This window comes from Monopterus albus, unplaced genomic scaffold (genome assembly GCF_001952655.1).
Source record: "Monopterus albus unplaced genomic scaffold, M_albus_1.0 scaffold362.1, whole genome shotgun sequence".
NCBI classification, from domain to species: domain Eukaryota; kingdom Metazoa; phylum Chordata; class Actinopteri; order Synbranchiformes; family Synbranchidae; genus Monopterus; species Monopterus albus.
This window is the reverse complement of record NW_018128242.1, coordinates 849,941-862,970: the sequence shown is the minus strand read 5'-3', so window position 1 is coordinate 862,970 and position 13,030 is coordinate 849,941. Positions and strand designations below refer to the sequence as shown.

The 13,030-nt window shown below is 43.4% G+C and overlaps 1 protein-coding gene across 1 annotated transcript in view; it reads right to left on the bottom strand.

The window, feature by feature from the left end:
• Window positions 1-10: 10 nt before the first annotated feature.
• The window catches only part of LOC109951068 (disco-interacting protein 2 homolog C-like), a 69,831-nt gene continuing 56,811 nt past the window's right edge, over window positions 11-13,030 (bottom strand). The window contains 9 exon segments of the mRNA XM_020585346.1: window positions 11-469; window positions 1,044-1,167; window positions 1,260-1,434; window positions 1,962-2,036; window positions 4,303-4,360; window positions 4,447-4,508; window positions 5,129-5,299; window positions 8,203-8,371; window positions 8,632-8,762. Coding sequence (XP_020441002.1) covers window positions 217-469; window positions 1,044-1,167; window positions 1,260-1,434; window positions 1,962-2,036; window positions 4,303-4,360; window positions 4,447-4,508; window positions 5,129-5,299; window positions 8,203-8,371; window positions 8,632-8,762 — 1,218 coding nt within the window. The 3' untranslated portion in view covers window positions 11-216.

The following is a 13,030-nucleotide window of genomic DNA, read 5'->3' as shown; positions in this document are numbered from 1 at the left end:
CAACCAATCAACCAACCAGCCAACACAACACGACTTCAAGGAAAGCAGACAAGTAAGACCACAGCATATGCAGGATCAAAAATACAGTACATCTTGATTTTCGGAAATAAAGGAACAACAGCGGCGATATTCACAACACATGCTCACTCTCTCTTCTTGCTACACACACACACACACACACACACACACACACACACACACACACACACACTCAGGCTACATGTTGTAGGCCACATAGATGGGGTCTAGCTGGTCTTGTAAAAAGCCGTCGCGTAGGTGCATGCGTTGTTTCTCGCCCCGGGAGTTGATGGGGATGACGCCAATGTCTGTCACCACGACAACACCCACGATCAGGTAGTGCTCCTCCAACACCGCCTTGGTCACCATGGGAACCAGGTCCAGGGCTTCCTGCTCAGAGCCCTCCAGCTCCACCACCACCACAAGCAGGTTGGTCCAGGGAAAGACCGCGCTGGTAATGACAGATGTACAGAACGATTAGATGTTGTTAAGTACTGTTAATGCATTGTGCAGAAAATCTCCACAGCAAGTTGAATAAACACATCAGATATAACATCACCTCCTGAAGCTGCTACAAGTAACGCGTCAGCTGCATATTCACACATCCAGCAGCATTGTCCTCCCATCAGAGAACACCGATTCTCTGTTTCTCACTTAACCCTGGTTTTAAGGGTTTACTTTGCTTTTCAGGGTAATGTAAACAAATCTTTTCAGGATTTAAGGAATTTATGTTATAGAAGCTAAAGTTTTAGTTTCAATTTTCCCAAAAAACTAAGTGAATTATGGTCTGACTTGCACCCTAAAACTAAGACCAGGTTAAAAATAAACTCAATAAACTCTCTTGTAGTGGGACAAACTGGTTTTGACAGGAGCACAAAAGGCTGCAAACACAATTCTTGACTGTGCTGAACTAATTAATAGATTAATAAGATAATAAATAAATAAGCTCTTCACTAAATCTTTTATATTAGACTTTACTTGGTCTGTTGGCTTTAACAGTGAGGAGGGATCACACTGTGTCCTACCACTCCATGATGCTCTTGTGAGCACGGATGACCGAGGTCTCAATGTCGATGGGATGATACCTCATCCCCCGCAGCTCCATGGCCTCCTCCAGTGCTCCCACCACAAACAGGGCGTCGTGTCTCTCTGTGCAAACAACAGGAAGACAGAACATCAGTTGTTTTGGGTGCAGAAGGGGGAGAAAGTGAACTGATCAGACATAGAAGGAGAAAAATAACCTCCATTGGCATCGGTGAGCTCGGTGCGGCGTAGGAAGCCCAGGTAGCCTGTCCTGGCCCACACGGTCTGAGTGTCTCCAAAACTGAGTCTGGAGCTGAAGTGGTCCGACTGGAGGACCTCCTCGCCGTAGCCACTGTAGTAGCCACTGCCGTTGTGAGCACTGTGGACCCAGATCTGCAGGAGGAACACAGCACAGCTCAATGTCAGAGTTAAAAAATCTCAACATATGGCTCATGTTGCCAGAAATGCAATTTAAATCACATTCAATCACAGTGGAGCCAGCAGTTAAATGATGTGCTATTATAAACCAGAGGAAATGGAGGTGCAGATGCATAAAACCCTTAACTCCTAAACCTTAAGAAGCATTGTAACTCCCTTAGGAGAAAGTGAATAAAGAAAGGGAGGACGAAATGTGTCAAAAAAGAACCGAGAGGGAAAAGCAAAACTAAAACAAGAGAAGGGGAAAGAAAGAGAAAAGAAGTGAAGGCCAGAAAGAAATAAAACAAAAACAAATAGAAAAAATGCAACAAATACTTGAGAAAAGAAAAAAAGAGGAACAATCAGAGAAAAGGAGAACAACAAAAACATAGAGAAAGAAAAAGAAAAGAAAAAACAAAGAAAACGCTAAAATTAAGCAGCAGGAAGTGAAAAGAAAAAGAAAAACCATGAATAGAAAACATGAAAGCTTCCTGTTTGTTGACCTCTCCGAGGTGCGAGTCTCCCAGCGGGCCCTTGGTCTCCGGGTTGGCGATGATGATTCGTACTCCAGGCAGAATCTATAAGAACGAAGGAAAACCAGCAGTCGGCACGGTGACACATTTCCTCTGAGTCCACCATGAATTCCAAAAACAGACGCATTTGTTTGTATTGAACACGGTTACAGGTTAAATTAAAGTGTCAGTTTGCAGATTGTGACTCAGTCAGGAACCACTGGACAGGTGCAGTTCTGCTCCACACAGCAAAGGGTTATCAGATTTAATCTCACTGAGATTCTAACATGTACACAGACAGCAGAGACACGGTAAAAGAGGAGGACAGCCTGGTCAGCAGCCATATTTTCTCTCCTCCTCCTACATACAGTGAGTCTAAATACACAGTGGACTGATGGATGACCAGCCCTGAAACATGACGTCCTCTCTTTATGTGCCACTGTGGTGGACGAACAGAGCTGAGCGTCTCATCATTATTGCACTGTGGTGGACGAACAGAGCTGAGCGCCTCATCAGACTTTATTCTTCTGCATCATCAGGCTCCTCTACCTGCACACGACCCATCAAACTGGAGCTATTTCAGTCCAGTAGCCCTGGGTTTTGACTCTCAGGCAACATCCAGGTCACCATCCCACCCTGCAGTGGGTGGAGGCTGCAGCCTGACGGCAAGTACTGCTGAGAAAATACTGTGGTCTTCAGGTAAACAAAAAACATTAGATCTTTATTTGTATTAACAGTTTATATTCTCTTAACTTTTGTACCTAAACACAAATTGTCATGATGGATTTTTGTGTTTAACAGGGAGCTGATGAGTTCACCACTGACTCCTGCGGCTGTCTTTATGTTTCAGGTCAGCAAATGTTCTCTCAGTCTTACAATTAGCAAAGATTGCCTTCTCTTTTTTCTCAGGTTTCCCGTTGTATATTTAGCCGTCAGTCCTGCTGCTGACCTCACTGAGTTGCTAAGAGATCTGCACTGAAGCTAAAAACAGTGCGATGCAGCGATCAGACAAGGAAGGATGATTTGGACTGAGAAAAGATATTTTTTATAGGTTTTCTGGATCAAGATGTTGGAGAAAGGAGGACAAAACATCTGTGATTTAGGTTGACCTCTGGCACATTGTCCTCACAATCTCTGCTCGTTTCAGAGGCTTTCTGTTGAAAAAAGACGCTGTGTTTCTACAAGCCTTGCATCTCTATTAGGAATACCATCCATCTCCAGTAATTTCCTCACCTTGCTGCAGTGATGGAAAAGCGTGCTGTAGGGTCAGACGGTGCACTGTGAGATCACTGTATTATTGCCAATAAATAAATGTTAAACTGGAACCGTCATCTGATAAATGTGACAACGTCCCTTTTCCAGCCACATCATCTACAGACAGACAGCAGGGGGATGTTTCAGGCGTCAGTCATCATGGGTTTGGACCTGCTGTGCGTTCTGACTCACCGGTTGTGAGAAGGCGTACAGTCCACGCAGGCGAGGACAGAAATAGATCGCTGCTTCCATAAGATTTTACAACAAATGTCTCAGATGCACATCCCAGAGGAAACAAACTGTTTACTTCTTCACATTTATGTTTGGGGTTATTAATAACACGCACCTCATGTGACAGTTGAGCTTTAGGTTCAAGGCAGATTACTGAGCCAGTTTTCCACCACACTGTGCTGTATAAAAGGTACCAGGCCTTAAACATGGGGGGGTCAATGTTGACCCTCCTTTATTCCATCACCAGGGGTAGTAAAATTGGTCCAACTGTTCCATCTCAGCCTCCCTGCAAGAGGGAGAGGTGTCCTGGGGGCTTGTGGGCAGAGGTGTGTGATGTATGGATGAAGTGTTGTGTTTGTGACGTGCCGCCAGGGGATTTAAAATTTAATGCTGCTCATAAGAAACAGAGTTTGTGACCAAAATCATTAACGTGTTGTCCGCTGCGCACAACAACTGTGAGTCTGAATCACATCGGAAATGTGCAGAATGAGCAAAAGCACATCTACTCTGCTCATCTGCCACTTGGTTTGAAAGTGACAGTGTCTCCAGCTCATCTGCCACTTGGTTTGAAAGTGAGTGTCTCTGGTGAGCTCTGGATTTCTGACACGTGTCACACATTACACTGGCCATCACATTAACCATCACGCCTCTAATAGAAGGGATGCCAGCACATGTGTGAAAAGCACACAGGGGCAGAACTATACCAGCTTTTTTAGTTCAGTCAAAGCTGCTATAAAGAGGGGCCACTTTAACGCCAGTGCAGTGGAATCTCTGTCTAAAAGAGGCTTTGGAAACATGAACACACATGGACACTGTAATGCTACGTCTTAATCTAAATCCCGCTCACCTTGCCAGACTCCATTAGCGGCAGACTGTGAGGAGACCCTCTCTCCACTAACCGAACCCTTAAACACATAAATGTGCAAACGTCAGAACAGTGCGGTGAAAACAGGGGAACATGAAGGCGGACAGGACAGAGATGGTGTCGTACCTGTCGTGGCGCAGTGCCCTCATGTCCACATACACTGTGGTGGGGTCTGGTCCTGAAGTGCCCTGCAGCCGGGTAAAATACAGACACAGTGAGAACGTGACCGAAACCCCCAGAGATCTGCACCGGTTGTAACAGCACAGGCTCCTCAGGAGATACTGTATGTTCACCTGGAAACGGGATTAAGACAACTGCACAGTCAGGCAGGGTTAGCATCGCTTGAAACAGCTTGATACTAGAATAAGTACCAAGCACAGATACAAAATACAAAAATAACTTTTTGATAGTTTTGTTGAAGAAGTACAAATATGTTTTTCTCCAAAACATTTAATAAAACTCCAGCAGCTCCACAGGAACTTTGTCTTCATGAAACTGTCTAAAACTTGTAAACAAGATCATGAACCCGAACAAATGTGCACAAGACTCAGTATCTAGCGACAACAGTAGATAAACAGCATGGAACTAACATACTGGTCACAACACCATCAATTAGTGCTTCGTCACTGTTCTGCAGTAACACTAAATGAAGAGAGCACAAACCTCAAAAACATTAGGTTGACACTGAGTTGGTTTGTGGATAATGTAACTGTGATGTATGTACTGTGCACATGTGGTTGCAAAAGTTTTCCCATTTGAAAGTTTCCGAGCTCCCAGCATGCACAGTCCAGTGTGCAGTGGTCGTTACCTGCAGGCAGATGGCCAAGTTGACTCTGCAGCCGAAGGCCGTGCTGACTGATCGTGGGTGAAGGCCGAGGTCTTTGAAGAGTTTGGAAAAGGAGTGTGTGAGCGACATCCTGGGCCTCTCCTCCGCCACCACCACACAGGCCCGAACGCGAGACAGATCCAGACCCCGAGCCTGAAGAAGAGAAGGGGGAAGCTTTCTCATCACAGAGAAGACTGTATCTGTCTGGAGCTTCAGTTTTTAGGAGACATCTTTGTAAAAGCTTCAGCCTCTCTTGTAAAAGCTTGTGCTTTACTTTATCTGGGTAAAACACACACAAATCCATCTTGTCAAGATGTAAGTTAAATCTCCCAGACACATAACACTTACAGTGGGTACGGAAAGTATTCAGACCCCCTTAAATTTTTCACTCTTTGTTATATTGCAGCCATATGCTAAAATCATTTAAGTTCATTTTTTTCCTCATTAATGTACACACAGCACCCCATATTGACAGAAAAACACTGAATGTTTGACATTTTTGCAGATTTATTAAAAAAGAAAAACTGAAATATCACATGGTCATAAGTATTCAGACCCTTTGCTGGGCCATTCAAGAACAGTCATGGAGTTGTTGTGAAGCCACTCCTTCGTTATTTTAGCTGTGTGCTTAGGGTCATTGTCTTGTTTGAAGGTGAACCTTCGGCCCAGTCTGGGGTCCTGAGCACTCTGGAGAAGGTTTTCGTCCAGGATATCCCTGTACTTGGCCGCATTCATCCTTCCCTCGATTGCAACCAGTCGTCCTGTCCCTGCAGCTGAAAAACACCCCCATAGCATGATGCTGCCACCACCATGCTTCACTGTTGGGACTGTATTGGACAGGTGATGAGCAGTGCCTGGTTTTCTCCACACATACCGCTTAGAATTAAGGCCAAAAAGTTCTATCTTGGTCTCATCAGACCAGAGAATCTTATTTCTCACCATCTTGGAGTCCTTCAGGTGTTTTTTAGCAAACTCCATGCGGGCTTTCATGTGTCTTGCACTGAGGAGAGGCTTCCATCGGGCCACTCTGCCATAAAGCCCCGACTGGTGGAGGGCTGCAGTGATGGTTGACTTTCTACAACTTTCTCCCATCTCCCGACTGCATCTCTGGAGCTCAGCCACAGTCATCTTTGGGTTCTTCTGTACTTCTCTCACCAAGGCTCTTCTCCCCCGATAGCTCAGTTTGGTCGGACGGCCAGCTCTAGGAAGGGTTCTGGTCGTCCCAAACGTCTTCCATTTATGGATTATGGAGGCCACTGTGCTCTTAGGAACCTTAAGTGCAGCAGAAATTTTTTTCTAATCTTGACCATATCTGTGCCTTGCCACAATTCTGTCTCTGAGCTCTTCAGGCAGTTCCTTTGACCTCATGATTCTCATTTGCTCTGACATGCACTGTGAGCTGTAGGGTCTTATATAGGCAGGTGTGTGGCTTTTCTAATCACGTCCAATCAGTATAATCAAACACAGCTGGACTCAAATGAAGGTGTAGAACCATCTCAGGGATGATCAGAAGAAATGGACAGCACCTAAGTTAAATATATGCGTGTCACAGCAAAGGGTCTGAATACTTATGACCATGTGATATTTCAGTTTATCTTTATTAATACAGCTGTGTTTTTCTGTCAATATGGGGTGCTGTGTGTACATTAATGAGGAAAAAAATGAACTTAAATGATTTTAGCATATGGCTGCAATATAACAAAGAGTGGAAAATTTAAGGGGGTCTGAATACTTTCCGTACCCACTGTAAATCTGCTCCTGATAAAGCTTCTCCTGTATTACAGAAATCAGGTTTCAGTATAAAAGGGAATTTGGGCATGAATCATTGAAATGTTAACAGAAGCAGATGACAGTGTCCTTTGGGAAGTAAGAGTTGTGTTTTGTAAAGTAGAACAATTTGCCTTGGTTTATACACTAAGGTTAGAATTGGGAAGAATTAGGTTAAACTTAAAGTAAGGAGCCGAGCACTGCTTTATGTCAGTGACTATCCTCACAAGTAGAGACAGGAAGATAAGAGCATTTCTACTTTGCTGTCTGTGTTCAGCCAACACATAGTGACTCAAATCAACTCTGCTGCTTCCATCAGCGACCAGAGGAACGTGTGCGTGTAACTCCAGCAGTCAGACGTGGCCTCAGGCTGAGCAGATGCACTGAGACTGTCTGAGTTTATTATAGACACCTAAAGGAGGAGAGAAGTTAGTTAACAGAGTCTGGAGAGCTGCATGTACTCAGAGTCTGTGTTCATCTGACTGCTCATCAGCAAACCATGAGGCTGTGACTGAGGTCAGGCCTGGTTTGTCAGCCCTTGACAAGTAACCAGAGAGATCAGTGGTAATCTGTCCCAAAGTCTGTGGTCAGGACCAAACTACTCTGGGAGCTGGGGAGCAGCACGAATTAAAGACAGCAAGAAAACAAGCAGCTAAAAACCCTTGTGTGTGTTTGTGTTATATTTCTACCACATCTGAAAAACCATTAAGATTATGCAAAATTAAAAGGATATTGCAGTAAACTGACAGTGGGATGGATGCACGGTAATAGATAGATGAAAAGGAGAATTGTAGAGGAGAAAAAGAAAAAGAAAAAGAACACCTGTCTTTATCAATTAATGTTTCTAGACCTAATACTGATACAGGGTGACACTCCACCAGTGCTTTGCTTATTGTGTGATTGAATAAATAACTGAAGTTTTATTGTTGACCTTTCAGATACTGAGTCCTCATAATTCCTGGGACATTGGAAAGTAGTGAGTAGGGACTTGTTTTGCCTGCAGAACTATGGCCCTGTTTCTTCCAAATGAAAGGTGGACAAGGGTTTTGAATGTTTGAAAAAGCTCCTGTGCTGCTGGAAAGGTTCTTGTGGTGGAAGCAAAGCATTTTACCACGCAGCAAGGCAACACATTATTATCAACAACAAATATCAGTGTCAGGGACTTTTTGGGACATTGGAACCAAAACCTCAGTTGAGTTACTAGAAAGCCTCAAGCAACATTATTTTGAAAAGAAATGTCACAAATAGTATGTGATTTGATTTGGTGGATGTGTCAGTGTCGTGCTGACCTTGAGCGCCTCGGTCTGCAAGCCGAGTCCTTTGGTGCAGAGCTCCATGACGCTGTAGGAACAGAAAGTGTCTCGCACTCTTAGCTGGCTGACAGCCAGCAGCCACAGGGCCGGGTTGGACTCCAGCTCCACTGGGGGGATCAGGATGGACTGGTGGCCGGAATACACACTGTAGACAGCACACACAGACACAGACAAGCTTTTACAGGACCATCCACTAAAATGAGCATTCATCCTTTATATAACCTGTCAGTCTCAATCATATCAATTTTGAAGAGAAACCTGGGAGCCAAAACCACAGGTGCATATTTTAGAACAATCAGGTGCCAATGTGAGTTATTGTTAGTTAAACGCCAGAAGACCACATTATTCCAAGGTTCTCATAGCTTTAGTTGTTTGATCGGGGACACATTTAAAGGTTGCACCAACCTGCAGAGACACCAGAGGACAAAGCCGAGGCCACAGTAGGGATCCAGGCAGATGGCCACTTCCCTGGATGGGTACAACTCGCACTGCAGCTTCACAGACCGACAGAAGGCTCCAACAGCATTATGGGACATCTGGAAAGAGAAAGGGGAGGAGACAGAGACACAAACACACACACAGACAAACGACAACTCTTGTCAGCGAGGCTATGAATACGGGCCTCGAAGAGCACCGAGATACAGAGAAGGCAGAGGAGAAAGAAGAAGTTCCAGGGGAGGTTGGAGAGGACAAAGGACTTATTATTAAAATGCTGTGGCAGAATGCTTAGAAAAGTTAAGCTTTTAATAAGTAAAGATAATCATAAAATGATTTACAGTATGTGTGTTTTGTTTGACATAATCATTAGTGAATGTGATAAATAATATGTGAAATGGTTGTATTGAAAGGATGGGGAAAACTGATTTTACATCTAATAGAGTGGAAAGTACAGAATCACACAAGAGGAAGTAGACACATATCCCTAAAATGAGGAACTGCAAAGGTTCGTGTGTGCCTGCCACACAGAGAAGAGACACACGCCATACTGAGGAAGTAACAAAAATGATGGGGTCAAGCACAAAAGTAAAGATTTGACTGATAATTGTTTGATCAATGTCTAATCAATGATAATCCATGTTAGTCAAAGTAAAGTAATCAAACTATAAAGATTTATGTTCTAATTCTTTTGACTTTATGGCACTAATAGTTTTGTGTGAAATCAGTGTGTAATTCTGATTGTTCTGTTAAAAAGCAATGATGGAATTTTGGTATTTCAGTCAGATGTGAGTTTCTTGTATTTTTGTTACGTATTGAGATGGTTTAGTTTTCTGGAAAAGAAGAAGTAGAATCCAAGGCTGGATCACAGTGGGGCAGAGGCCGGTTACAGGAAGTAGGCTTGGGCTGACAGTAAAAAATACGCAATACTTCAGAACAATATGATTTTGCACGCCAAATAAGGTATTAACTGCAAATTGCGGCATCTGGTTGGATGAGAGGACAAAGACTACTGACCAGAACCCTATAAAAACCCAGGCAAAAAGAGGAACGGGGAGTCCTTTCACAGCTGTGGCCGGAGGCTCTGTTATAGTAATAAGCCTTAGATGAGAAGATTTACATAGTGTAAAAACTGGACATTAACTGAAGTTAAACTGTGCAGTATACAGGTTGTTTTATTTTACAGCTGAGCTCAGAGGGAGGACAAATGTGAAGACTTTCCGGGAGCCAGAGCCAAACCGACCACTACTGATGTCTTTACTTATCTGACCCTACTGCTTGTTCTCTCTCCAAATCTGATCTCAAATCACATCCAGTCTCATTTGTCCCTGTGTGTCATCAAGGGCCTTCTTATGTATGTCTCAGAGGACCTCACTTCTCCCGCAACTGTGGCTCCTTCTTTGATTGACAGTTGGTGATTCCGGCTTCCACTGAGCGTTATGCCAATTTGTCCTGCACAAATTCTACAGTGTACATTAGTAAAGGTTTTCAACTTGTTCATCTGGTTTTTGTTTGAAAAATTCTTTTCACTTGAGAAAGCTTGAATCTTGGCAAAAAGGAAAAAGAGCATTGCCCAAGTGGCCACCGCCCGCCTAGAGCCAGCTGAGGATCGGTGACGTCAGACCTTTGACTTTTTATTCAGATCAAGAGCTTAGCTCAACCATAATGATTTTAATCAGTATGATCATTCTAAATTTATGATTAGAATTGGTAGCTGTTGATTTATTTAGATTGGAAGCCAATTATTGACGATTTTAAGGTTTATATTTTATTGCTTGTTGCTTTGCTGTAGCTCTGTTAAGCTTCTATATAAAATTCCTGAAAAGGTTTAATACTCTCTGTGGTTATTGAGTCAAGTTTGATGTTATTGACATTCCTATGATTTTGGTGAGTTTGCACTTTTCAGTGGTAATGGTTAAGACACTCATTTCTCAGTGTTTGGTTACCCAATTCCCAGTGAGTGCGATTACCTAAGTATTAGTGAGTGTGTGAGGATGCATAACAGTTCACAGGGTTGACAGAAGGCCCAGACTGAACTGCTAAAATGACTTTTAGACAGTTACATCAGAAAAAGGCTGTACTGGCTTATAAAAATTTCTCAGTACAGTGACATCTGAGGGTTTAAGGAGGTACTTGCCACAATAAACTGCAGGTTGTTGGAATATCTCCGTCATACAACCTCAAGCAGTGTTTGGAGCTTTATTATGTTTCAAATATGCCACCTTAGTGTGAGAGGTAAGCTTTATTCCTATGTCCAGGGGTTAGCATATCGTGGCCTTCAAACACTCTTTATCAGACTTCATTTTTCAAACACATCACAGCTAGGATTCTCTGATTTACAGTGTCAGGATGTCAGTTAACAGGCTGTCTGCTGTGACTGTGATGCTTATTTCACAAAAGCAGTCTCATACAATAAACCAGACAATCTGTTTTCTTTTTTTTCATGTTTATATTTTTTTGCTGCTGCTTTGTCTTAATTTCTTTCTGGGATAAAAAAATAATAGATAAATTTAATAAGGATGGTCAGGGACTTCCGGTTGATACACCACCAAGATGGCTGCGTTGTAGAGGAGCCCCCGAAGGAACCAGAAAAAGTAAAGATAACCCCCCTTGAATTGAAGTTAGAACAGGAAAAACCAATAGCAATAGAGTTTAAAATCATGAGGGGGTGAGAAATATGACAGAATATATTCTCGACGACAAACTGTAAGTAAACGAATTAACTCTGAGAGTCAAGTTGGATAACCGGCGCTAGCACTAGCTACCACTGGATAAAGCTAACCACCGTAAGACACGGCTATATAAAAGCAACGACGATACAACACATTGGAAAGTATCTTGGGCGGGGAGAATATGGCAGACTACGACAAACTTGCCAAGTTACATGAAGTACGTTTGCACGAAATCAGAGGCTTTCGACAAGAAAACAAGGAGCAGATGGAAGGCATCAGGGAGGAGTTTGCAAAGGTGAACGGCAGACTGGATGAAGCTGAAGGTAGAACAGAGAAAGTGGAGGAGAGGATGCAGAATAGGATGCGGTGAATGAACTTGTGAAGCTACACATTAAGTTGGAGGACAAGTTAATGGAGTTGGAGAGTCGTTCTAGAAGAGAGAATATTAGGATTTATGGCGTGCCAGAGTCAGCAGAACGAGACTCCCCATCAATGAGTGCTTTTGTGGAGACACTGCTACGGGAAGGCTTGGAGCTGGATGAGTCAGATATCCACATTGAACGCGCACATTGCTCACTGGGCTCTCCCCCACCAAATGAGGCTCCGCCACATTCAATAGTTGTTAAGTTTCTAAGTTATAAGACTAAAGAACTGATACTTCGCAAGGCCTGGTCAAGAAGAGCGTTCACCCGGAATGCCAAAAAAAATAACATTGGGTCATGACTACCCTCCTCTCATTCTTAAGAAGTGGAAGGACTACGCAGATGTGCGCAAAACTCTGAAAGAAAATCAGGTACAATTTCAGACCCTCTTCCCGGCCAGATTGAAAATAAAATACAGTATACTGATGGAGTCACAATATACAACACGGTGGAGGAAGCGAACGAAGATATGACTAGGAGAGGCTACATGGTGAAGATCATCAAACCGCCTGACACAATCCTTGAACAGCTGAAGCGGCTGACCTGGAATAGAGCGGCCAAAGGGTCCAGGAGGCAGCAGAACCCAGGATCAGACCCTGGCTACAAAGCAAAATTGAGAGCCTTCAGGAGGACTGAGACCCTACCTTCGAAGTTGACTTTACTTCAGTTCTATTACTGTTATCAAATGTTAAGTGTTGATTATGTTCTGTGTTTGCTGTTCAAGAGGAGCGGGGAACCAATTCATTTGTACACAGTAGCTAAGAGGGTAGTAACATAAATGTATAGCAGATCTGTAAAACTGGTAATGATTAATATTACACAATCCAGTTAAAAGGTGGAAAGCCCTATCTAAACTCAAAAGAGATAAAGTCCAAATTGCGTTAATGCAAGAAACTCATCTCTCAGATGAGGAACATACAAAATTAAACAAGCTGGGCTTTAAACATGTCTTTTACTCCTCCCACAATTCTGGACGGCGATTTTGATATCTGGGGCACTAAACTATGAACACATATCGGAACACAAAGATAAGGAAGGCCGATATGTTATGATAACCGGTAGAGTGGAAGGTACGCTTACTGTCTTGTACACCTTTCCTTTGATTCTTGCTGCCACTCTTCTGTCACACAACACCCCTGACACCTTTCTCCACCCACTCCAACCTGCCTGCACTCGCCTCTTCACCTCTTTCCTACACTCCCCATCACACTGGACTGTTGACCCCAAATACTTAAACTCCTGCACCTTCTTGACCTCAGCCCCCTGTAACCTCAC